This window comes from Moschus berezovskii, chromosome 2, assembly GCF_049115385.1.
Source record: "Moschus berezovskii isolate FMDL1 chromosome 2, NW_MosBer_1.0, whole genome shotgun sequence".
Lineage (NCBI taxonomy): Eukaryota > Metazoa > Chordata > Mammalia > Artiodactyla > Moschidae > Moschus > Moschus berezovskii.
Genome location: NC_142461.1, coordinates 125,887,580 through 125,912,887, shown reverse-complemented (window position 1 = coordinate 125,912,887; position 25,308 = coordinate 125,887,580). Strand labels below are relative to the sequence as shown.

General features: G+C 37.9%; 1 protein-coding gene across 1 annotated transcript in view; it reads left to right on the top strand.

The window, feature by feature from the left end:
- Positions 1–25,308, top strand: part of NCKAP1 (NCK associated protein 1) — a 120,582-nt gene that overhangs the window by 34,098 nt on the left and 61,176 nt on the right. Inside the window, exons 3-9 of the mRNA XM_055398884.2 lie at positions 14,395–14,487; positions 14,645–14,701; positions 15,428–15,570; positions 15,651–15,741; positions 19,119–19,256; positions 20,011–20,059; positions 24,454–24,610. Coding sequence (XP_055254859.1) covers positions 14,395–14,487; positions 14,645–14,701; positions 15,428–15,570; positions 15,651–15,741; positions 19,119–19,256; positions 20,011–20,059; positions 24,454–24,610 — 728 coding nt within the window. The remainder of the gene's footprint in view (positions 1–14,394; positions 14,488–14,644; positions 14,702–15,427; positions 15,571–15,650; positions 15,742–19,118; positions 19,257–20,010; positions 20,060–24,453; positions 24,611–25,308) is intronic.

Sequence of the window (25,308 nt, the reverse complement as noted above, 5' to 3'; positions counted from 1 at the left end):
ATGGTGATTGCAGCCATGAAATTAAAAGACGCTTACTCCTTGGAAGGAAAGTTATGACCAACCTAGACAGCATATTAAAAAGCAGAGACATGACTTTGTCAACAAAGGTCCATCTAGTCAAGGCTGTGGTTTTTCCAGTGGTCATGTATGGATGTGAGAGTTGAACTGTGAAGAAAGCTGATCGCTGAAGAGTTGATGCTTTTGAACTGTGGTGTTAGAGAAGACTCTTGAGAGTCCCTTATACTGCAAGGAGATCCAACCAGTCCATTCTAGAGGAGATCAATCCTGGGTGTTCATTGGAAGGACTGATGCTAAAGCTGAAACTGCAATACTTTGGCCACCTCATGCGACGACTTGACTCACTGGAAAAGACTCTGATGCTGGGAAAGGTTGGGGGCGGGAGGAGAAGGGGACGACCAAGAATAAGATGGCTGGATGGCATCACCGACTCAATGGACATGAGTTTGAGTGAACTCCGGGAGTTGGTGATGGACAGGGAAGCCTGGCGTGCTGTGATTCATGGGGTCGCGGAGAGTCGGACACGACAGAGCGACTGAACTGATCTGAACTGAGGGTTTGATTATAGAAGTAGTACTCAGTTGCTCAATATTAGATACGTTAAGTTTGAGAGACCTACCAGAAGTCTGAATGGAGATGTTGAGTAGCCAGCTATATATATAAATCTCGGGCTTAGGCAAGCATTAAGCTGAGAATCAAGTTGAAGAGGCATTGTTGAGAGAGAGGAGTCGCATAATCACTGAGGAGAGTTGGGAGAGGGAATTGATGGTGAAAATGGCATAATGTTGCTACTCATTTACGGCTGGTAATAGTGAATTCGGGTTGAGATGGAGTCAGAGCACAGGTATAGGCTTTCTCCTATTGTGGGTTTTATCTGGCAAGTATGACAGAGGCAGAGAGTTACAAGGGAGTAATATAATGATGGGCCATTTGATCTTAAGATGGATAAAAGAGGAGACTGAACATGAGATGGTATGTTTTCAAGAAAAAGTAGTAGAGTGTATGGATAGGAGCTCCCTCTGAGTTCAAAAAATTGATGAAGGTAGGGTATTAACTACCTTACCCTGCCTGGGCTTTCCTTGTGGCTCAGTTGGTAAAGCATCTGCCTGCACTATGGGAGACCTGGGTTCAATCCCTGGGTTGGGAAGATCACCTGGAGAAGGGAAAGGCTGTCCACTTCAGTATTCTGGCCTAGAGAATTCCGTGGACTCTGTAGTCCATGGGGTCACAAAGAGTCAGACACAATTGAGTGACTTTCACTTTCAGGGTATTAAGTGGGTATTAGGGTGGTATTAGAAAGGGGGTATTAAAAGATCAGGTATCAAGTGGGAATTATTCTCCCATTGACACCACTTCACCTTAACTCCAAATCTCCCAAGAACATCAGATGTCCAAAAAGGCCAGAAAGAATCCAAGACAGCTTGGTGCTGCTAAGTCACTTCAGTCGTGTCCGACTCTGTGTGACCCCATAGATGGAGGCCCACCAGGCTCCCCCGTCCCTGGGATTCTCCAGGCAAGAACACTGGAGTGGGTTGCCATTTCCTTCTCCAATGTGTGAAAGTGAAAAGTGAAAGTGAAGTCGCTCAGTCGTGTCTGACTCTTAGCGACCCCACGGACTTCAGCCTACCAGGCTCAACCATCCATGGGATTTTCTCGGCAAGAGTACTGGAGTGGCTTGCCATTGCCTTCTCCGCAAGACAGCTTAAGCATCAATTTTATTCCTCTCTACAGGCCTCCCAATTGAGGCAGTCTAATATCAGCCTCCACTCTGTCATTATGTAATGAAGTAACAAAAGTAATCCTTGAGTGTAAGGCCCTCCTTTAATTCTCGCTGTCTTGCTCACCATCTTTACTACCCTTTGAAGCTCTGACCTTTCTTGTTGCAGTCATTCTCATAGCATTTGTGTATGGGTTGTTTTTTTCTTTTAAACTTCTTATACGTTATTACAAGTTGACGAGGGTCTCTGTCTTGAAGGGAAAATGGGAATAATCATCACAAATTTTCACCAGCTTCGAACCTTGCACCTGTAAGTTAGTTGTGGTGTAACCAGATTTTAAAACTGTATATACCTATAAAACCAGATTTTAAAACTGTGTATACCTTAGAGAAAGGGAGAGTTACCTGTACACCTACGTAAATATTCCTCACTAGATTGTATGTTCATTTTTAAGGCCAGGGTCAGCATTTTATTCATAGTTTTATCCCAAGTTCCTCTAACAGTGTCTGACAATATAATATCAGGTTGCGGTATTTGTTGAATAAATACATAGTATATAATTACAGTAACTTGACTCTTATCTAGAGGTTACTTTTCTTATCACATGCCTCTCTGAGTCACACTTGAGAACTCAGAAGGAAGCAATACCACTTCTAGGAATCTGCTCAAGAAAAATGAAAGTACTTTACATGTCCACACATGGCTATGTTTATAGCAGCATTCATTGTTCAAAATAGCTTAAAAATGAAAGTAATTCAAATGCCCGTCAGTTGATGAATAAACTAAATTGGTATATGTGCATTTAATGGATCACTATTTAGCAGTTAAAAGGAACAAGCTACCAACACGTGTTATCGCATGGATGAACTGCAGAAACATTAGGCTAACTGAAAGAAGCTGGTTGTAAAAAGTTTATATATGATTTCATTTTATAGGTATGTCTGGAAAAAGCAAATTTATTGAGGCAGAAAGCAGATCAGTATTAGGACTGGAGGCGAGAATGGTATTAACTGTAAATGGGCACAAGAGAACTTTTTGGGATAATGTAAATGTTCTAAAACTGGGTAGGGTTGGTTGTTGTACAACTCATGAATTTATTACAATTATTTAATGTTCAGTTATTTAATTGATGGATGAATTTATGATATGTAAATTATAGCTCAGTAAATCTGTAAAAAAAAAAAACCTTATTTTGAGTAACCAGAAATAGTAGTTTATAAAAAGTGAAGTTTATTCAGAAATAAGCTTTTTGGTTCACCCTGTGCCCAAGCTTGTTGAGTTTACATAAGTAAAATTGTAAAAAATATATTTTCCAAAGCATTGATGTTAAAAGGTACTTTCATCAGGAGCAAATGATAATTGATAGGAAAAGAAATGAAAATTTTTAAAAGTATGGCTGGCAAGGACTCCTTAATGTTGTCATGTTACCTTTCACGTGTCAATAGCACATGAGGCCGTCTTGACATAAATAGTTCAGTATAATTATCAGTTACAATTGTGATGTCTAATGAATAAGAAAAGCCTAACTTATTTCTCTATACCCAGGTTATGAAAACAAGCTAATCACATATTTGAAAGATTTTTAAAGAATATTATTAACGTTGAGTGTAAAGGGATTAGCTTTATTTACATTTCCATTCATAATGGAAAATGGTGTCATTAGAATAGGGATGAATAGAGATCTCTTCAAGAAAATTAGAGGTACCAAGGGAACATTTCATGCAAAGATGGGCTCAATAAAGGACAGAAATGGTGTGGATCTAACAGAAACAGAAGAATTAAGAAGAGGTGGCAAGAATACACAGAAGAACTGTACAAAAAAGATCTTCATGACCCAGATAATCACGATGGTGTGTTCACTCACCTAGAGCCAGACATCCTGGAATGTGAAGTCAAGTGAGCCTTAGAAAGCATCACTATGAACAAAGCTAGTGGAGGTGCTGGAATTCCAGTTGAGCTACTTCAAATCCTAAAAGATGATGCTGTGAAAGTGCGGCACTCAATATGCCAGCAAATTTGGAAAACTCAACAGTGGCAACAGGACTGGAAAATGTCAGTTTTCATTCCAATCCCAAAGAAAGGCAATGCCAAAGAATGCTCAAACTACCACACAATTGCACTCATCTCACACGCTCGTAAAGTCATGCTCAAAATTCTCCAAGCCAGACTTCAGCGATACGTGAACCGTGAAATTCCAGATGTTTAAGCTGGTTTTAAAAAAGGCAGAGGAACCAGAGATGAAGTTGCCAACATCCGCTGGATTATTGAAAAAGCAAGAGAGTTTCAGAAAAACATCTATTTCTGCTTTATTGACTATGCCAAAGGCTTTGACTGTGTGGATCACAATAAACTGTGGAAAATTCTGAAAGAGATGGGAATACCAGACTACTTGACCTGCCACTTGAGAAATCTGTATGCAGGTCAAGAAGCAGTAGTTAGAGCTGGACACGGAACAGCAGACTGGTTCCAAATAGGAAAAGAAGTACGTCAAGGCTGTATATTGTTACCCTGCGTATTTAACTTATATTCAGAGTACATCATGAGAAACGCTGGGCTGGAGGAAGCACAGGCTGGAATCAAGATTGCTGGGAGAAATATCAATAACCTCAGATATGCAGATGACACCACCCTTATGGCAGAAAGTGAAGAGGAACTAAAGAGCCTCTTGATGAAAGTAAAAGAGGAGAGTGAAAAGGTTGGCTTAAAGCTCAACATTCAGAAAACCAAGATCATGGCATCCGGTCCCATCACTTCATGGGAAATCGATGGGGAAACAGTGGAAACAGTGTCAGACTTTATTTTTGGGGGCTCCAAAATCACTGCAGATGGTGATTGCAACCGTGAAATTAAAAGATGCTTACTCCTTGGAAGGAAAGTTATGACCAACCTAGACAGCATGTTAAAAAGCAGAGACATGACTTTGTCAACAAAGGTCCATCTAGTCAAGGCTGTGGTTTTTCCAGTGGTCATGTATGGATGTGAGAATTGGACTATAAAGAGGGCTGAGCACCAAAGAATTGATGCTTTTGAACTGTGGTGTTGGAGAAGACTCTTGAGAGTCCCTTGGACTGCAAGGAGATCCAACCAGTCCATCCTAAGGGATATCGGTCCTGGGTGTTCATTGGAAGGACTGGTGTTAAAACTGAAACTCCAGTGTTTTGACCACCTGATGCGAAGAGCTGACTCATTAGAAAAGACCCTGATGTTGGGAAAGATTGAAGGCAGGAGGAGAAGGGGACGACAGAGGATGAGATGGTTGGATGGCATCACCGACTCAATAGACATGAGTTTGGGTAAACTCCCAGAATTGGTGTTGGACAGGGAGGCCTGGAGTGCTGCGGTTCATGGGGTTGCAAAGAGTTGGACACAACTGAGTGACTGAACTGAAGTGATCTAGGTGAATTGTATTGTCATTAACACAGTGTGATATCTTTTATAAAGATGTTAGACTTGACTGACCACACTATACTGGGGTATATATAATTAGTGCTTTTCTAATACTTAAAATTAGTTTCATCAGTTTTTGTTAGTTCAACCATCTTGTGACTAGAAATCTTAGATTTCCAAGATTTTTCCTGGTGCAAGTTATCGTGCTCAGGTTGTGAAATAAAGACCATTTTAATTTCTTTTATTAAACTTTATGTTAATCTTGTTTCCACTACCTAGTGCTATATAACAGACTACCCGAAATCTTAATAGACTTAAAACAACAACAACTTATTTCTTATTCTGACGTTGTTCAGGCAGTTCCTCTGCAGGTCTCACCAGTCTTAGGTCACAGCTGCATTCATCTGGTGGGTGGCTGAGGCATGGGACCTGTTGGGATAGCAGCATGTTGAACCTCTCTTTCTGTGGGATACGATATCTCAAGCTTGCTCATACATGACACTTCAGTACAGTGTTCTAAAAAAGAACAAAATATGAAGCTATAAGGCTTTGTAAGTTATGAGAGTATCATTTTCCTTGTTTTCCATTGATCAAAGCAAGTCTCAAGGCTCCCTGAGATTGTAAGGGTGGGAAAATGAACTCATGATGAGAGGAACAGTAAAGTTCTGTTGCAAAGAGGCATGGATACAGCCTTTAATTTTTTTGGTCTTTCTGTTCTTTAAAAACAAAACTCTGCTTTTCAGAATTGAACAGATGCCAATATAAACTTGAAAAATGTTGCTTTAATGTGTAAAATGAGCAGTTTCAGTTAGAGTTCTTATAAATTCAATCTGTGAGATTGATGAAACTACAATTAAAAGAAGTATTTTCTGAGAAGAAAATAGCATTAGCTTTACTTATTCCTATACTCCTTTTGTCATTGTATGGCAGCTTGAAGTTTGAAGTGTATTGAAGAGGTATGTTGAACTTTGAAATTTGATTATCTATATTAACATATTACCCTTTTCTAGTGTGTTTCTATGTATGGAAAATGATAAGAATGTGCCTTGATTGGGAAGATGACAGAAATTCTGGAGATAGATGAGGGTGATGACTGCACAACAATGCAAATGTATTTGTAAGTGTAAACTGTACACTCATAAAATATGACCTTAGTGATATATTTTATGCTGTGTTTTACCACAATTTAAAAAATGAACCTTGAAAAGCAGTTATGAAGATTAAGTTTAGTAACAAATATTAAACACTCAATCATGCATTTTTACTAGGTGTTAGGAAAACTTTCCCTAGAATTTACTTACTAACTTTTGCTCAGAAAATTTATTTCTGAAATAGTGAATGCCAGTAGAATTATTTGTATATGATAAAAGTAAAGTTTGATAAGGTCCCATGAACCTTTTTAAGAAATGACTAATCTTGGTGTTAATTTGGATTTTCATGTACTCTTAGGAGATTTACTTATATTTGATATGAGTATGTCAGTTTAGATGTTTCTCATTTTTTATCCTGTTAAGGACATAATGAAGTATTTTACCCAACAGAGATTTATTCAGGGGATTAAATCACCACTCTGTATTAGGTTACATGAACTCATTTGAGATGTGAATTGATGCGTTCATTTGGAGAAGGAAATGGCAACCCACTCCAGTACTCTTGCCTGGAGAATTCGTGGACAGAGGAGCCTGGTGGGCTGCTGTCCATGGGGTTGGACAGAGTTGAACACTGCTGAAGCGATTTAGCATGCATGCATGCATTGGAGAAGGAAATGGCAACCCACTCCAGTATTGTTGCCTGGAGAATCCCAGGGACAGAGGAGCCTGTGAGCAGCTGTCTATGGGGTCATGCAGAGCCGGACACGACTGAGCGACTTCACTTTCACTTTTCACTTTCACGCATTGGAGAAGGAAATGGCAACCCACTCCAGTGTTTTTGCCTGGAAAATCCCAGGAACAGAGGAGCCTGTGGGCTGCCATCTATGGGGTCGTGCAGAGTTGGACACGACTGAAGCGACTTAGCAGCAGCAGCAGCAGCATTGCGTTCATTTATAATTAGCATTGCAGTGTAAAAATTGATTTCATGACTTTTCTGTTGAGAAACTTGATCATTTATTTATTTATTTAAAGGATATCTGCTATGTTCTAATATTCTAGACCTTGGAGATAACAGCATGAAATGAAAGAAACCTTGCCTCTGTGGAATTTCAATTCAAGTTGGGATGTGAGACAGCAAACACCTAAAGTGAATAAATAGGTACTTTTATTTGGAGATAAGTAGTAGGAAGAAATAGAAAGCAGGATAAGGAATTAAGAGAGTAATGTGGGTGAGAAGATTATCTTAGATAAGTGCTCAACAATGGCTTCTTTGAAGTGAAAGATTGAGCTATGAGAAGAAGTGAAGAACTTTCCAGACATGGTAAAGAGCAAGTGCAAAGGCTGTGGGGTGGGGCCAGCCTTGGTGAATTTATTTGATGAGCACAGCATGCAGACCAGTATGACAGCTACTGAGAGAAGCTGGAGGAGTCTGAGGGGAGATGAAGTTGTGGAGACAGGCAGGGGTCCTATTTAGATTTTATTGAGACATTGGTAAGGACTTTGTATTTTAAGTGTGAAGAGAAACTATTAGAATTTTTTAAAAGCCCTTTATTTTGAAATAATATTAGACTTGAACAAAAATAATATAATGAATTCACTTTATATTCTTTCAGTTCAGTTGCTCAGTCGTGTCCAGCTCTTTGCGACCGCATGAATCACAGCACACCAGGCCTCCCTGTCCATCACCAACTCCCGGAGTTCACTCAAACTCATGTCCATTGAGTCGGTGTTGCCATCCAGCCATCTCATTCTCTGTCGTCCCCTTCTCCTCCTGCCCCCAATCCCTCCCAGCATCAGAGTCTTTTCCAGTGAGTCAACTTGTCGCATGAGGTGGCCAGAGTATACTCTTTGCTGCTGCTGCTGCTGCTAACTCACTTCAGTCATGTCCGACTCTGTGCGACCCCATGGACGGCAGCCCACCAGGCTCCCCCGTCCCTAGGATTCTCCAGGCAAGAACACTGGAGTGGGTCACCATTTCCTTCTCCAATGCATGAAAGTGAAAAGGGAAAGTGATGTCGCTCAGTCGTGTCTGACTCTTAGCGACCCCATGGACTGCAGCCCACCAGGCTCTTCCATCCATGGGATTTTCCAGGCAAGAGTACTGGAGTCGGGTGCCATTGCCTTCTCCAAAAGTATACTCTTTACCCATTGTTAATATCTTGTATTCAGTTGCTATGTCGTGTCCAGCTCTTTGCGACCCCATGGACTCCATTAGTTGCTCGAACTAATGTCCATTGAGTTGGTGATGCTCTCATCCTCTGTCACCCCCTTCTTCTTCATTGGAATCATCTCTTCAGGGTAGTGTGTTACCTTGAAATGTCCACTGTCCTGTTGCTATGGGGAGAAGACTGAAGAGGCAAGAGCAGAATACAGAGACCAGTCAGGAGGCTGCTGTGCTATGAGTGTTGATTACAGAGTGGTGGCAGGACAGTTCCTTAAAAGAGGTTTGCGCAAGTAGTCTCTCTGCACTCTTATTTTAAAAAACCTGGTTTAGAATATCTGCTAAGAAATTGAACAAAGCCTTCCGGAGGGATTGGGGGCGGGAGGAGAAGGGGACGGCAGAGAATGAGTTGGCTGGATGGCATCACCGACTTGATGGACATGAGTTTGAGTGAACTCCGGGAGTTGGTGATGGACAGGGAGGCCTGGCGTGCTGTGATTCATGGGGTCGCAGAGAATCGGACACGACTGAGCGACTGAACTGAACTGAACTGAAACCAAACTTCTGTACTTGGTTGTTTTTTTCAGAGGAACAAAATGCTAGTATATTTTAGGTCAAGAATAGTTACTTACTACGCATAAGCAGTTTCAATGATGAAAGAGTAATTCACATAGGTGAATAAAGAGGACTTCAGTCACTTTCCTTTATATTCAAAGTCTGAGTTAGCTCTGTTGTTGGTTCCTTATCATAATTTGCTAGTATCTTTTCTCTGAAAGAATGAAAGCCTGTAAATACTGAATTTCAATCAGTTTTTTTAAAAATTATTTATTTATGGTTGCACTGGGTCTTCATTGTGATGCACAGGCTTCTTCTTTCAGGGCATCTCTTGTTGCAGAGCACAGGCTCTAGGTGCATGGGCTTTTGTTGGTCTGTGGCATGTGGAATCTTTGCAGACTAGGGATCTACTTGCATTGGCAGGTAGATTCTGCACCACCAGGGAGGTCCCTCAGTCAGTTTTTAAGATACTTATATTTTGTGTAGAAAATGCTTTTTCATTGTACAAAGATTAATTACCAGTATTTTTCATTGAAGAGATATGATCTTATTTTGTGATCTGCATGGCTGTTTATCCTGTTTATTTTGTTTTTACTTTGAATTTTAAGAATAATGGTCCACAGTTAGAAACTTTAATGAAAGCACTGTACAGATATTTCGGTAATATATTTAACCCATGTATCCATGATATGCTTTTAAAGTCTTAGCAAATAGAATCTTACCTTCCCAAAATTGTACTTTTCTAATGTCCTGTTCTGTAACATCTAATGGTCTATTACTGATTATATTCTTAAACCATTTTCTACTTTTTATTTACTGTGAAATAATGAGATGAGAGATAGAGGACTTGTTCTGGATGTTGAACCTAGAAGTTAAATACTTTTTGATAGTGTTTGCTCTTCTTCACTTTAAAAATGAAAATGGAATATTTTTTGCAGTTGAGGTCCAAGAATTGTAGACACTTTTATTCTTTGTTGTTACAGTTGAACTTTAGCACAGAACTTTATGGAATTTATTTATTTATTTTCGTTAAATAGGGAACATAATTGTAACTTTTTATAGAGATGTTGAGAGGATTGTGTAAAATACTTGCACATTTTTTGGAACACTGCCTGGGAAAGAGAGTTTATATCAGTTAATATCAGCTCTTATTGGGATGCTATGAGTATTATTGAAATTATTTTAAATAGCTTTATTTTTGCTCATTTTGAAGAAGTGGTCTGTTAGTGTCTTCTGTTATTCACTTAATTAATGAGTAGCTTCTGGGTGCCCTGTATATTGTCTTGGCTAAACTGCCCACTTCAGCTCCCATTTTAATATTGAGGGTATTAGACTGTGAGAGGTTAAGTTATTTAGCCATGATTTTACAATAAGAGATGGGCTGGCTAGTGTTAACTTACTAAAACGTTATCTGACACTGCCACGTAAAGGTCTTTTTCTTTGTAATTTTAAATTTATTTGTTTTAATTGAGGGACAATTGCTTTACAGAATTGTGTTGGTTTCTGCCAAACAGCAACATGAATCAGCCATGGGTATACATGTGTCCCCTCCCTCTTGAACCTCACTTCTATCTCCCTCTCCATCCCACCTTTCTAGGTTGATACAGAGGCCTGCTTTGAGTTCCCTGAGTTATACAGCAAATAAAGGTCTTTTCAGTTTGTCCTAATCACTCATTTGATAGATGTTTATATTGGATATTTTTGTGCAGAGCTGTATGATACAGGCTGTGGAGTTTGGTACACTTCCTCACGGTGTTGGAGAGAACTATGATACAAGGTAGAAAGGGATAATTGTTAGAAACCGTACACATTTAGAAGAGGGAAGTGTTATTTGCATTGAGGGAAGCAGTTCAATCAGGGCCGGTTTCTTGAAAACGGGGTTAACATTTAAATTGAGTAGTTTAGGAGTAGTGAGATTTGGACATGTATAAGTAGTGGAATTTGGACATACCCATAGAGGAAAAGTAGAGAAAATGTGAGACGTTTATATAAAACAGTGGATAGTTTGTTTTAGTTACTTAGTATAGTCTGTGAGTGGATATAGGGGAAATTTAGATTGGAAGGTATATTTAGACAAAGCTTTGTAGAGCCTTAAAAATTTGAATAATTATTTTGAATTCATATAAAATTAGTTCAGTAAATTTAACCAGTGTAGAGGCTTTGTTGATGTTGTTCAGTTGCTAAGTCATGTCCAACTCTTTGCGACCCCATCGACTGCAGCCAGGGGTCCTTGTCCTTCAGAAATTCTCAGAGTTTGCTCAGACTCATTCATGTCCATTGAATCAGTGATGCCATCCAACCATTGCATCCTCTGTCGCCCCCTTCTTCTCCTTCCCTCAATCTTTCCGAGCGCCAGGGTCTTTTCCAATGAGTTGGCTCAGATGGCCAAAGTATTGGAGCTTCAACTTCAGCATCAGTCCTACCAATGAATGTTCAGGGTTGATTTCCTTTAGGATTGACTGGTTTGATCTCCTTGCAGTCCAACGACTCTCAGGAGTCTTCTCCATCATCACAATTCGAAAGCATCAATTCTTTGGCACTCAGCCTTCATTAACGGTCCACCTCTCATGTCCATACAGACATTGGACCATAGCTTTGGCTATATGGACCTTTGTCAGCAACGTGATGTCTTTGCTTCTTAATACTCTGCCTAAGTTTGTCATAGCTTTCCTTCTGAGAAGCAAGCGTGTTTTAATTTCATGGCTGCAGTCACCATCTGCAGTGATTTTGGATCCCAAGAAGAGAAATTCTGTCACTGTTTCTACTTTTTCCCCTTATATTTGCCTTGAAATGATGGCACTGAGTTCCTTGATCTTAGCTTTTTGAATGTTGAGTTTTAAGCCAGCTTTTTCACTCTCCTCTTTCTCCCTCATCAAGAGGCTCGTTAGTTCTTCTCTTTCTGCCATTAGAGTAAGTACCATCTGCATATCTGAGATTGTTGGTATTTCCCCCATAATCTTGATTCCAGCTTGTGATTCATGCAGCCTGGCATTTCACATGATGTACTCTGCATGTAAGTTAAATAAGCAGGGTGACAGTATACAGTAGAGGCTGCTACTGCTGATGTCACTTCAGTCGTGTCCGACTCTGTGCGACCCCATAGACGGCAGCCCACCAGGCTCCCCCGTCCCTGGGACTCTCCTAGTTATATACAATTTGGGGAAAATAAATTGGAATAAGAAATTGAGACCATGATGAGATTTTACTGTTAAAAAGGAAGATGGGGGTGGGGTGAAATCCCCCCATCTCCATGTGAAATGGTAGGAAGAACACTTTATTAGGAGTATGGATTTGAAATTTTAATCCTGGCCCATTCATATTAATTAGGTATATAACTTTGGGGAAAACTCTTCTAAGTTCTGTGGGCATTAGCTTCTTAATATGCCAAATGAGAATTTGTGTAAAATGTCATTAGGGCCCATAACAAGATGGTAATCTGTCATTTTTTGTTCACACTAGACACTGAAATTGAAAGGAGGCACTATAAATATAAACCCAGTAGCAACCAAGTTTTATTTTTGCTTTTTATCCTGTTATGAGTTTACTTTCACCTGTTATATTTCAAAATTAAAATTTAAAGTACTGAAAAGCAGGGAAAAGGATTAAGATATCAGTTATAAATGTTAAATGTTGTTGAACAAGGTAGTTTCATCTGAGGGAATAGAATCATTTTAATATAAGTATCTGCTTGATGTTGTGAGAGGTAATGATTAAAGGTGTGCATATATAGCATTGTTTTGAAACAGATATATTCAAAATAAAGTCAACCAGTAACACAGATAAAGCTGGAACAGTTACATCACTGTAAGTATATACCTCAGCGGGCCTGGTTTTAAGGGGGGAGCCTGGTGGGCTGCCGTCAATGGGTCGCACAGAGTCGGACACGACTGAAGCGACTTAGCAGCAGTAGCAGCAGAGTATGCTAAGTCACTTCAGTCGTGTCCGACTCTGTGCGACCCCATAGACGGAAGCCCACCAGGCTCCCCCTTCCCTGGGATTCTCTAGGCAAGAACACTGGAGTGGGTTGCCATTTCCTTCTCCAATGTGTGAAAGTGAAAAGTGAAAGTGAAGTCGCTCAGTCGTGTCCGACCCTTAGCGACCCCACGGACTACAGCCAACCAGGCTCCTCCATCCATGGGATTTTCTAGGCAATAGTACTGGAGTGGCTTGCCATTGCCTTCTCCGAGCAGCAGAGTATAATGAAGTATAAACTTTGTTTATACTTTTTAAAAATGTCCTCAGGGACTGCAGTATTTAGGGTACTGTATAGTAGTTGGGTCTACCAGAATGCTGTGCTTGCTATTGCAGATAGTCTTTTAATAGGTATATTTTTAATCCTCTGATGTTATGCTTACTTTTAAGAATTTTCTGACTTATCATAATGTGTAGAGGCACCCCTTCCCCCAACTCTCCTGTGTTAGGTGTCAGTAAGAACTGCAGGAGGGTCTTAAAACTGGATGGCCTTTGATAGCAAGTTTGATATTTTGAACCATTTTCTCATATTTTCTAAAAAGTTTTCTCATGTCCTAGGTAAATTAAATTTAACATGCATTCAGATCACCTGGGTATATTGTTAAATGACAGATTCTGATTTGGGGTGAGCCTGAGATCCTCCTCTTCTAACAAGTTTCTAAATGATGTGGACATTTCTATTCTATAGGCTACATTCAGAATATCAGATAGTTCTAGATGGTTTTGTTGAAGTTTGGCAGACTTATGGTTTATTGCATACATGTCCGATATGGCTGGGTTCTATCAGAAGTCATATTAATAGTTGTTTTAAAAGAAAACTTAGGACTTTTGTAAATTTAATAATGCAGTTGATTGAAATAATGTTTGTCTTTTGTATTCACATTTCCCTCTTCATATGTTTATGCGTCTTAACTCTAGTTTTGCTTCTTTCTCATTTCTTTTTTGTTGTTGTGATTTTTGCTTTTCTTTAATATATTATTGTGTTTTGTGGATCTGGTCAGGGAACCGTTACTGTATTTTATGTTTGTATCTACATTTTATTTTGCATGCGTAACGTGGCTTTGCCTGGATGTTCTTTTTGGTAAGTTCCAAATTTATAAAGCATATTGTTTTTTGTAGTGTAAGTTATAATGTTTTTCACCTTCTTTTCTCCCACTTTTAGTAATGTGATCATGCTCATGAGTTGCTTTTTTTTTTAAAGAGCTCATTTGATAGTTATTTTTTTCCTAACACTTTCCAGTTTTCCTTAATAGTAGTGCAGTTTGGTACTAATCCGCTTTGATTCGTTTTATAGCCTCACACTGTCAGTTGCTGGTCACTATTTAGAAGTTGCTGTTTCAAGTGTTTTGGTTTTTTAAAACAGCCTTAATCATCTAGAAATATTGTTCTAAAAGCTTGTGCTTTCATATAGCAATCATAAAAGAAGATAGTTTGTATTAAACCTAGTAATTTTGTTCACAGTAAACAGTGCACTCTAATTTTGTTTTCACAGCAACAGCTTGCACAACTGCAGAAAGAAAAATCAGAGATTCTGAAAAATCTGGCATTATATTACTTCACATTTGTAGATGTTATGGAATTTAAGGTATGTATTTTAATACATACAGTTTAACATTTCAGAGATAAATTGATATTTGTTAATTGTATAAATTGTTCTGTCACTTGTGGATAATAAAGTATGTGTTTTCTGAATTTAGTAATAGTCATATAAGTAAAAGATTAAAATAAACTTTTATTTTCAGGACCATGTTTGTGAATTGCTGAATACTATTGATGTTTGCCAAGTCTTCTTTGACATTGTACGTATAATTTTCAGAAAAATTTCTAATTCTTCTCTCTGTTTCTAGTAGTAGAACTAATGGGATCAAATGCTTTTCTTTAGAGATAATTTATGTGGTTAGTATAGAAAATTTCAGCATTGAATTTGGCTTTATTTTTTAAGGTAAGGAGTTATACTGTATCTCTCTTCTTACTTATTTGATTATCATTGAGTATAAATCTTGTACATATTGGGAAATAGTTGTTAATTTTAGTAGTTTATTTTAATAGGCTCAATTTTAAAAGTTTACCCAAATAATTTTTTCTCTATAAAAGGCATACTTGATAAAATCTTTCTTAATAAGACAGTTTCTAGATATAAGAAATCAGTGAAAAACATCTCCACTGACTTAATGGTGAACCTATTCATTAATTTAATACTCCTTTTTTCTTGCTTAGTGAGAATTGCTTCCATGCTTATTATTCTGGTTTTGGCTATTCTTTTAAATTGTTAGCAGTTTGAATAGGGTGATCACAAACTCTTTTTCATCTGTAAAATTGTGTTACAAACACAGAACTATTATCTGTAACTCCCAAATTTTAGACATGTTTTTTTGGGGAAAGGAATTAGGTAAAATTTCAGAAATGGGGATAAAATAAATAACTACAGAAAATTATTAGCTTCCAGTAGCTCCCATGAAGATTCTTTTGCGTGTGCTTAAAAGTTTGTGAAATAAAAAGTTGAACTTAATGTTTTTTTTCCTTAGACTGTAAACTTTGATTTAACAAAGAACTACTTAGATTTGATCATAACATATACAACACTAATGATACTGCTGTCTCGAATTGAAGAAAGGAAAGCAATCATTGGATTATACAACTATGCTCATGAGATGACCCATGGAGCAAGGTATGCCTGCATTAAAGCGATCTGTGAAATCCTCAGTTTGATGGCTTACAATTCAGTGATATTTATGTGTCTGTTTTAAGTGACCGAGAATACCCTCGCCTTGGTCAGATGATTGTGGATTATGAAAACCCTTTAAAGAAAATGATGGAAGAATTTGTGCCCCATAGCAAGGTAAGAGCTGGTTTTTAGGGGTGCTTCAATAGGCATATGAGAGCTTGAGAGTGGATAGAGTGATAAACTGCTTCTAAGGAAGAAAATCTTAATGAGATATGATTTATAGTTATGTACGGTTTTATCTAATTGTGAACCAGAGAACTCCTTAATTATATCCAGAATCGTGAATAGAAACTCTGGAATATACTGATCCATTGTAGTTTTTAGGTTCTCTATAGGATATAGAGTTAACGAAGTTTATTTTTATTTGTTTTTTCAGAGCTTTTGTGGCTTTTATTCTATTTTGAAAATTTTCTATACAGTCAAAACATTTCACTGAGATATCTCATTTGCAACATACATCCAATAAGCACAGGATCAACTGCTTTAGGCCAGTTTTCTCATATGTAAATAAAAGCACTAGAGTAAATGATATTTAAAATCCTATCTGACTATAACAGCATATGAATCCATAAGTCAATATGCTGAAAGACATCTGAAGAGCCTGTGACCCATGCTATACAAGTACATTCAACCTACTTATTAGTCTAAGATTATATGTTGGGCTTTGTAAATCTAATAGTTGAAATTGAGGCATTAACTCTCCAAAAACAATAACCAATAACCCTACTCTGCCAATTTTGAGAATTCTCCTTAGGAAAGAAAATTGTTGAGCTTCCTTTGCTACCTCACCTCCTAGCAAAGTAGGACTCTACACCCATTTTAAAAATGACAAGATATAAATGAAAATCACTAGCATTAGAGTCAGGAGACTCGCATTTGAGATCCTTCTCTGCCATTTTCTGGTTCTACATTATGACCTTGAGCAAGTCAGTGAAGTTTAGTATTTGAGAATGTCTACTGGATTCATAGGAGAAGGCAATGGCACCCCACTCCAGTACTCTTGCCTGGAAAATCCCATGGACGGAGGAGCCTGGTAGGCTACAGTCCATGGGGTCGCAAACAGTCGGACACGACTGAGCAACTTCACTTTCACTGGATTCATATCAGACTGCTTCGTTCTAATCCCAACTCTGACAGTTACTGTGTATTATTGGGCAGGTTACTTAACCAGCTTCACTGTATCTCAGTTTTCTTATCTGTAAAAATGCAGTAATAGTAGTCCTACTCTATATGGCTATTATGAATATTAAATGAGTTGTTTTGTGAAATGTTTCCACACATAGTATTTGATAAATCTTAGTTATGTTATTAGAATATAGCCTTGTAATGAGAAAAAATTGCAGGAGATTGTGATGACTTGAAATGTCTCACGATATATTTAAAAGTAGTTCTTAATGAAATGATTTTGGTGTAGAGTCTTGCCATTGTGGCTTCTCTGAGGGAGAGCTAGTTCCTTAGCATTTCAAGGAAGTTTATAGGTATCCTCATAAAGATAAGGAAATTGAGGACTGGGAGTGATATGATGAAGTAAGTCATTTGGAAGCAGTTGTGGCAAAACGAGGGCTAGGATATTAGAATCTTGGTCCATTGTTCCCTTTGAATGATGGGAGTTAGGTTTTTAATAATATAATACAGTGTTTTGTATGAATCTGTGCTTTATTTTTTGGCCTACAGTTAGCAGCAAGAATTTTCCTTCAGTTTTCTTACTCCCCTGAAAATTCTAAAGATGCCTTTCCAGTTTAATTTCTCTGCATAGCTATATTATACCCATAGCTATATATATATAATATAATATTGTATTATATTTATGTAGGTTTAATGTCTTTGAGTTAGTTGTACCGTTAGCTTGAAAGAATCTAGTAGATGATACCAGTTTTGAAGTAAAAATCAGCATTGTAGATGGAGGTGTCAGGGTTTCTCAAAGTGCTCAACAGATCATCCACCACCTGTCTCTTTGATTTTGTTAGTGCTTTTACCTCAGCTACTCGTCTCTTGTTTTTTCTCTGAGTCTTTTTTCTAACTTTTTGCTAATCAGATATGGCTTTGCTTTTAGTTAGCCACTTCAGATTTGGCTCTTTTCCCAGTTAAATGATAAACATTTATTTTAAAGGCTGTTACATCTTTATTTAGGGCTTCCCTGGTGGCTCAGATGGTAAAGAACCTGCATGCAATGCAGGAGACCCAGGTTCAATCCCTGTATTGGGAAGATCTCCTGGAGAAGGGAGTGGATACCCGCTCCATTATTCTTGCCAAGAGAATTCCTTGGACCGAGGAGCCTGGTGGGCTACAGTCCACAGGATCACAAAGTGTCAGGCACAACTGAACAACTAACACTTTCACTTTCACCTTGTATCTCTCTAAGTTCTCCATAGCCATTAGCACATACTAGACTGTTAATAATTGCTTAAGAAGAATTGTCTATTTGGATTAGACCAGTTTTTTCCTAATCTTGATTTTTCTGATATTCTGTGATATCTCAGGGCTTTGATGTTAATAGAAAGTCACTCAGTTGTGTCTGACTCTTTGCGACCCCATGGACTGTAGCCTTCAAGGCTCCTTGGTCCATGGAATTCTCCAGGCCAGAATACTAGAGTGAGTAGCCTATCCCTTCTCCAGGGGATCTTCCCAACCCAGGAATTGAACCCAGGTCTCCTGCATTGCAGGCGGATTCTTTACTAGCTGAGCTACCAGGGAAGCCCAATAGAAGACCATCATATGTTTACTTGGATTTGTTCAGATTAATTTTAAAAATTATGCAAAATCACTTGGTGCCATGACAAAAACAATTCCTAGGTTTTACTCCCAGAGGTTCTGGCTCAGGCAGAGCCCTGGATTTTCTTTTTCTGAACAAACTCTCCCGGCAGTTTATGCATAGCCAGATTAAAGGACCACTCTGTACAGAATTTTTAGGAAGCAGGAGTGAATAGCGAAAGAGTTAAAAGCAAGCAAGAAGTAAATGAGATGAAAAATACCTTGATGATAAAGTTATCATTAATAGACTAAATGGCAAATAGAAATAATTTATTAAGGTAAAGTACAGTGGATCATTTTTAGAAGGCATTCTTTGAAGAAATATGAAACGTGTTGAGCTCTGTTAACACTTAATCATGTAACCTTAAGTACTACTTTTTCTTTCAGTGAGCACTATTAGAGTAGAAAGTGATACACAATAGGATGATGCTAGACTCTGTGTCCTTTTTAAAATAAAGATCACACGATTGCCATATTTTTACCTTTAACAAAGTAACGTGATTTCCTGAGCTAAGCTTTAGCTGAGGAATCCTGAATCTGTGTAACTTTCAAGAAATTAAAAACAAAAAAAAATCTAGATCATAACTGGAAACTACCTCAAGTGTCATAAGCATACTTGTAATTAGGCTCTTGTTTTATGATGGTACAGTTAGAAACACACAGCACTTGTAGCTGGAAATTAAATGGAAATTAAAAAGCACAACTCATTCTTCAAGTTTCTGTTTTTCTGTTTTAATTAGTCTCTTTCAGATGCATTAATTTCTCTTCAGATGGTGTATCCTCGAAGGAACCTTTCAGCTGACCAGTGGAGAAACGCCCAGTTGTTGAGTCTCATCAGTGCCCCCAGCACAATGCTTAATCCTGCACAGTCTGACACTGTATGGTTCTGTACTTTCTTTTTTGAATGAAAAGGGTAAAATTGATTTTTTAAAAAAATCAGTTAAGCAGTAGTGTTGCACTTTTTCTTCTAATTAGTATTAGCCTATCAGTGAAGTTTATTGTAAAATGCTCATTATTTACGTTGTATTATTCACAATTTTTAAATTTCTAAATGCTGATGCTGAGTACAACTAGTAGTATGAGTTCTTTTAAGGCTTAAAAATTTGCTTTGCTTTCTTATGGTAGAAAATTTGGAAGATTCAGAAAATTAGAAGAAAACAAAAATCACCCCAGTCTTACAGACTTACTAGAGAAAATCACTATTGTATTCTGTTAAGTTTCTTTTCAGTCTTTTCTGTCTATATAAACATAGATGTTATGCATACGGAGAATAAACACACATAATTACTGACTTGGGTGAAATAGTGAGCGTCAGGTACATTAATTTTTTTTTAATAAAATTTTATCCTTTGAAATATTGCAAGCTCTGCAATAAACTTGGGAAATTTGGAAGTAGTTATTTACTAAATTGAAAACAATTTAGCAACCGTGATTTTTAAAAAGAAGTTTCAGGGTGTGTGAATGTGAAAGAGGCACAGCTTTCATTGTCTTTTATGGACCACTGGTATAAAACTTGCATCCAGTTTTTCAACTATGTTGTGGTGTAGTCAGACTTCTTAGAAGGAAGTGGAGGAGTGACTCAGTGCAGAATTTTTTCCTTTAAATCACAAATTTATATTTTCTTTTTTTAAGATGCCTTGTGAATATCTCTCTTTGGATGCCATGGAAAAATGGATTATCTGTAAGTAAAATTGGTTAGTTTTATGATTACTCCTCAGATTTAAGTTTTAGAAATAACGGTACATGGATTGCTTTAATACCAAGCACTGTGCTAAGCCTTCTATGTGCATCATCCAGTCCTTACATTGATCTGGTTAGAGTAGGTTGGTCTAGTTTATAGATGAGGAATTAAAGTTTAGTCCACACAGAAAGTAAGTGACAAAGACAAAGGACCTTCAAGGCTCATGGTCTATATTATATTGCCTTTCAACAAGGCCATCAAAAGTAAATTTTTATTTTATTTTTAATGATTTTCTCGATACTGCATTTATTCAGTTGTTTTTGTTTTTAAATTAGTACATATAAATAGACATCTCATATGTTTGCATGGGAAATAAAATTACTTGTTTGCACTCCTACAAAGTTCTAACAATTTGATTGTTACTAGGTTTCTACCCCTAAGTTGCTGTCAGGGAGTTTTCTAAATACTCTCAGTTCTTTACTTAATCTCATGCACTGGCAGTTTGCGTAATGCCGTTATTAGTATGAAAGAGGAAGAATTTAACACACATTGCCTGTCCTTAGCCATTTTTATTAATTATAATTTTTACATTGATCAGGTTTGTGATCCTTATATTTTCTTCCATAATGATTGTTAAGGTTTTTATGCTTTTGTTGATTTAAAAAGACAGCTTTCGGAGGATTGATTTTGCTGAAAAGCATGGTGATCCTTGATTGTTTTATGTTTATGGATATATGGATGAAGAACCTGTGTGATTAGTAGTTAGGTGGCATGAGTGACCTCTAATGTTAACAGAGGTCACTGTTAACAGAACTATTTCTATCCAGTCTCTACCTTGAAAGTGTTCAAAGTGTTAGGCGCTTAGTCTTGTCTGACTCTTTGCAACCCCATGGACTGTAACCCATTGGGCTCTACTGTCCATGTAATTCTCCAGGCAAGAATACTGGAGTGGGTAGCGATTCCCTCTCCAAGGGATCTTCCCGACCCAGGATTGAATCCAAGTTTCCTACATTGCAGGCAGATTCTTTACCATTCTTCCTTAGGCCACCAAGGAAGCCCAGTCCTTACCTTAAATGGGAGTAATAAATGCAAGGCTTTGTGTAATGAGCAGTGAGGTTAAGTCAGAAGGCAGAATACCCTAATGGAGGATGCCTGGGCATTGAAAAGGCAAACTAATTTGGGATAGCCACAATTGCCAAAAGTCAGGAAAGTCTACTTAGTTTTGCTGCTTTCGTTTATTTGAGCCTTGAGTAGAATTAATAGAGTTACATCAAACTTTGCACTTCTCCCCCCACCTTTTGTTTTTTACTTTTCTCTTTTTGACACCAATTCCTGCACTAGAACTTTCAATATAAGATAGTCTGTTTTCTTTAGAACTTTGCTGTAGATTAGTTGAAAGAGTAGCAGCATCACCTTAGAACTGAATAGATATGCAGAATATTGATTTTCACCCTAGGACTTCTGATGAAAAACTCTTGAGTGGATCCCAGCAACCTGTGATTTAATAAGCCTTCCCAGTGATTCTGATAGGAAGCTGAAGTTTGAGAATCACTGGTCTAGATTCTAGCCTGGGGCCAAGGGTTGTTGGGGCTTCCCAGGTGGTGCTAGTGGTAAAGAACTCATCTGCTAATGCAGGAGACATAAGGAGACTGGGGTTTAATCCCTGGATTGGGAAAATCCCCTGAAGGAGAGCATGGCAACCCACTCCAGTATTCTTGCGTGGAGAATCCCTTGGACAGAGGAGCCTGGCGGGCTACAGTCCTCAGAGTCGCAGAGTTGAACACGACTAAAGCGGCTTAGCACATAGCACAAGGGTTGTTGAGGGTCTGAAATGTTGAGGATCCAGCTCTTTTGAATACGATTTCATAGTAACTTGGGGCTTACCTGGTGACTCAGACAGTAAAGAATCTGCCTGCAATGCAGGAAACCTGGGTTTGATTCCTGGGTCAGGAAGATGCCCTGAAGAAGGGAATGGCTACTCACTGCAGTATTCTTCCCTGGAGAATTCATGGACAGAGGAGTCTGGTGGGCTGGAGTCCATTGGATCATAAAGAGTCAGACATGACTGAGTGATTAACACAGTAATTTATACAGTAACTTATCCTGGTACTCTTTTCGGGATTTGTTCTTACTTTATTGACTATACCCAGATGACTCCTTATGGAAGATCTCTTTTTAAATTGATAGTACAATCTCTCTCTTCAAAGATTTTCTCCAACTTTCTAGTTTAGTATTGATTTTCTATCTTATTTTCCAACATTTTCGTGACTGAAAAAAAAATTTTTTTTTTTATCCTTTTGCTGAGAACTTAGTGGGGAAAGGAGGTTAGTGTGTAGTTTAATTAATAGACTGTCTTCCTAATCTTGAGCTATTTTAAATTAATTTACCTTTTATTGACCTTACAATAAATGAATATACTTTATAATGTAACCCATGTCTTACATAAATAAAGTTTACAATGACCCGTAATGACACTGATAATATTCTCAGAGAAACTTTTATTATCAACAGAAGTGTTATGAGTCTAAGTATACATTGAGGTGCAAGACACTAAGTGAAATCTCATTTTAGTAAAGGGATTAGAGTATCAAATATCAGTGCATGACGCACAAATTTTTACAGAACTCTTGAGGATTGTAAAAATTTCCATAAAGGTGTTTTGTTTCTTTGGTTATGTACCAGATCAAATAATTAGACTTGCATTTAGGGACACTAAGTATTAAAAACATCTTAATATATTTCAGGAATTTTTAAGGAAGTTATTAATAAACGTACTTCTGTATGTATGATCCTACAGTATTTGCCTACCTAAAGAGTTAGTTTGCCTGTGTAGTGGCCCTTTGAAAGGAATGTTTAATTAAGAATAAAAGATGCAAGTCAAGTTAAATGTTAGTGATTGAGGAGTTTAACAATTGAAATGACTGTTGAGAATCAGAGGGAAATCTTACAGAAAATAGAATTGGTTTTTAACTGGCCCAGCATGATACCTAGTTTATAATAAGCATTGAGTACATGTTCTAGGAATGAAAGATGAGGTTTTATGGCTTCCCTCATAGCTCAATTGGTAAAGAATCTGCCTGCAAGGTAGGAGACCCTGGTTCAATTCCTGGGTCGGGAAGATCCGCTGGAGAAGGGATAGGCTACCCACTACAGTATTCTTGGGCTTCTCTTGTGGCTCAGCTGGTAAAGAATCTGCCTAGCAATGCAGGAGACCTGGGTTCACTCCCTGGGTTGGGAAGATCCCCTGGAGACGGGAAAGGCTACCCACTCTCGTGGCCTGCAGAATTCCATGGACAGTCCATGGGGTCGCAAAGAGTCAGACAGGACTGAGCAACTTTCACTTTCTAGGGATGAAAAATGAGGTTTTATGGCCTCTAATAGAAGGTCAGGGAAGACCTCAGTAAACATAGAGGATTACACATTTTTGAAGAATTTCTAAATTAGATGACAAAAGGTAAGATACTTGAATTTATAGAATAGAGAGCTGTGTAACATAATGAAAGAATATTGGCCTTTAAGGGTAACTACTTGAGGAAAAGTCTGGTTCTAATACTTTATAAGTGTGACTTTAGGCAAGTCATTGACCCTCATTTCTTCAGTTGTAAAAGAAGGATACCACTGGTCTTTATGCGATAATCATAAAAGAATATGTGTCAGAGGACTGCTGCTGCTGCTGCTGCTGCTGAGTCACTTCAGTCGTGTCCGACTCTGTGTGACCCCATAGGCGGAAGCCCACCAGGCTCCCCCGTCCCTGGGATTCTCCAGGCAAGAACACTGGAGTGGGTTGCCATTTCCTTCTCCAATGTGTGAAAGTGAAAAGTGAAAGTGAAGTCGCTCAATCATGTCCGACCCTTAGCGACCCCACGGACTTCAGCCTACCAGGCTCCTCCATCCATGGGGTTTTCTAGGCAAGAGTACTGGAGTGGCTTGCCATTGCCTTCTCTGAGGACTAAATTAGTACAAACTATAATTTGCTATGAAATTGTGACATGCTAGTTCATTTCCTGTAATGACTTAGAAGAGTAGCTTTCTTTTTCGGTAACTGTAACAACTGTAAGGATAATTGTATATATGTGAATTGGTAGCTTCTGATCTCTGGCTTGAAATATCTTTTACTCGTTTGTTAAAGTCATTTCCTTCACAACCCAGAAATGATTTTTTTTTTCCTTTTCATCAGTATAAGTTCACAGCACTGGTTTTACAAAGTACAGAGAATTCTTATTGAAAAAGAGAAATATTGTTGCCATTTTATATGTATATGTATTATTACCTGTCACTTAAAAACCTCAGTTTCAGTGACAGTGTTTGTGTTTCTTTATTTTTAAAAAGCTACCCTGTAACTCAAATAACCTGACTCAGGAAAACTTTTCTATTTCTTTCTCTTTTGTTTCAAGTTGGCTTTATTTTGTGCCATGGGATCCTAAATACTGATGCAACAGCACTGAACCTTTGGAAGCTAGCTCTTCAAAGTAGCTCTTGCCTCTCTCTCTTTCGGGACGAAGTTTTCCACATTCATAAAGCTGCAGAAGACTTATTTGTAAACATTCGAGGGTATGTCATTTTCAATTATTTTGTCTTTTTTGGAGAAAAGTAGTGAGTGGAATATCTGTTGAAGTTCTGGGGTAGAGAAGGCTCACATTATGCGAGAAGATGCAATCTGTCCCAACTTCTCAGTCACACCAAGTTGTTTTTAACAATGATCCTGATATTTTTTACAGGTTACTTCACAGACTGAAATATCTAGTGTTCCTGCTGTTTCAAAATTTGTATGCTAGGAGAAAGACGATATGATCTCTTGTATATCATTATATGGTTTTAGACATAAATATTACTGAAAGCACAATGTACATTTTAGGAATTACGAAGTTTTTACAAATGCATTTTAGAATGCAGTGCATTTAAAAAAGTATATGAATCAATCAAAAATACTTCATTAATTATTTATAGCCATTGCAGAAGTCAGACCACTGCAAAAAGGAAATCATGTTTCCTTACAATGAGGAAGTATTCCAAGTGACTCATTTATACTCATTCCTTGTAACACCAGTAATTCTTAAATTTGTTCCCTTGGAATTTTTAATGCTTACTTTTTTTTCCACTTTTGGTTCTGTAGCCAGTATATAAAAACAAGTTGAACTCACACTTGGTAGCCTTTATAAAATCTTTTGAAATTAGGAGTATCTTAAATATCTTGGGATCTATTGGACCTAAAAATATTGAATAATTGGGTTGGATTTGTCAGCTTCATG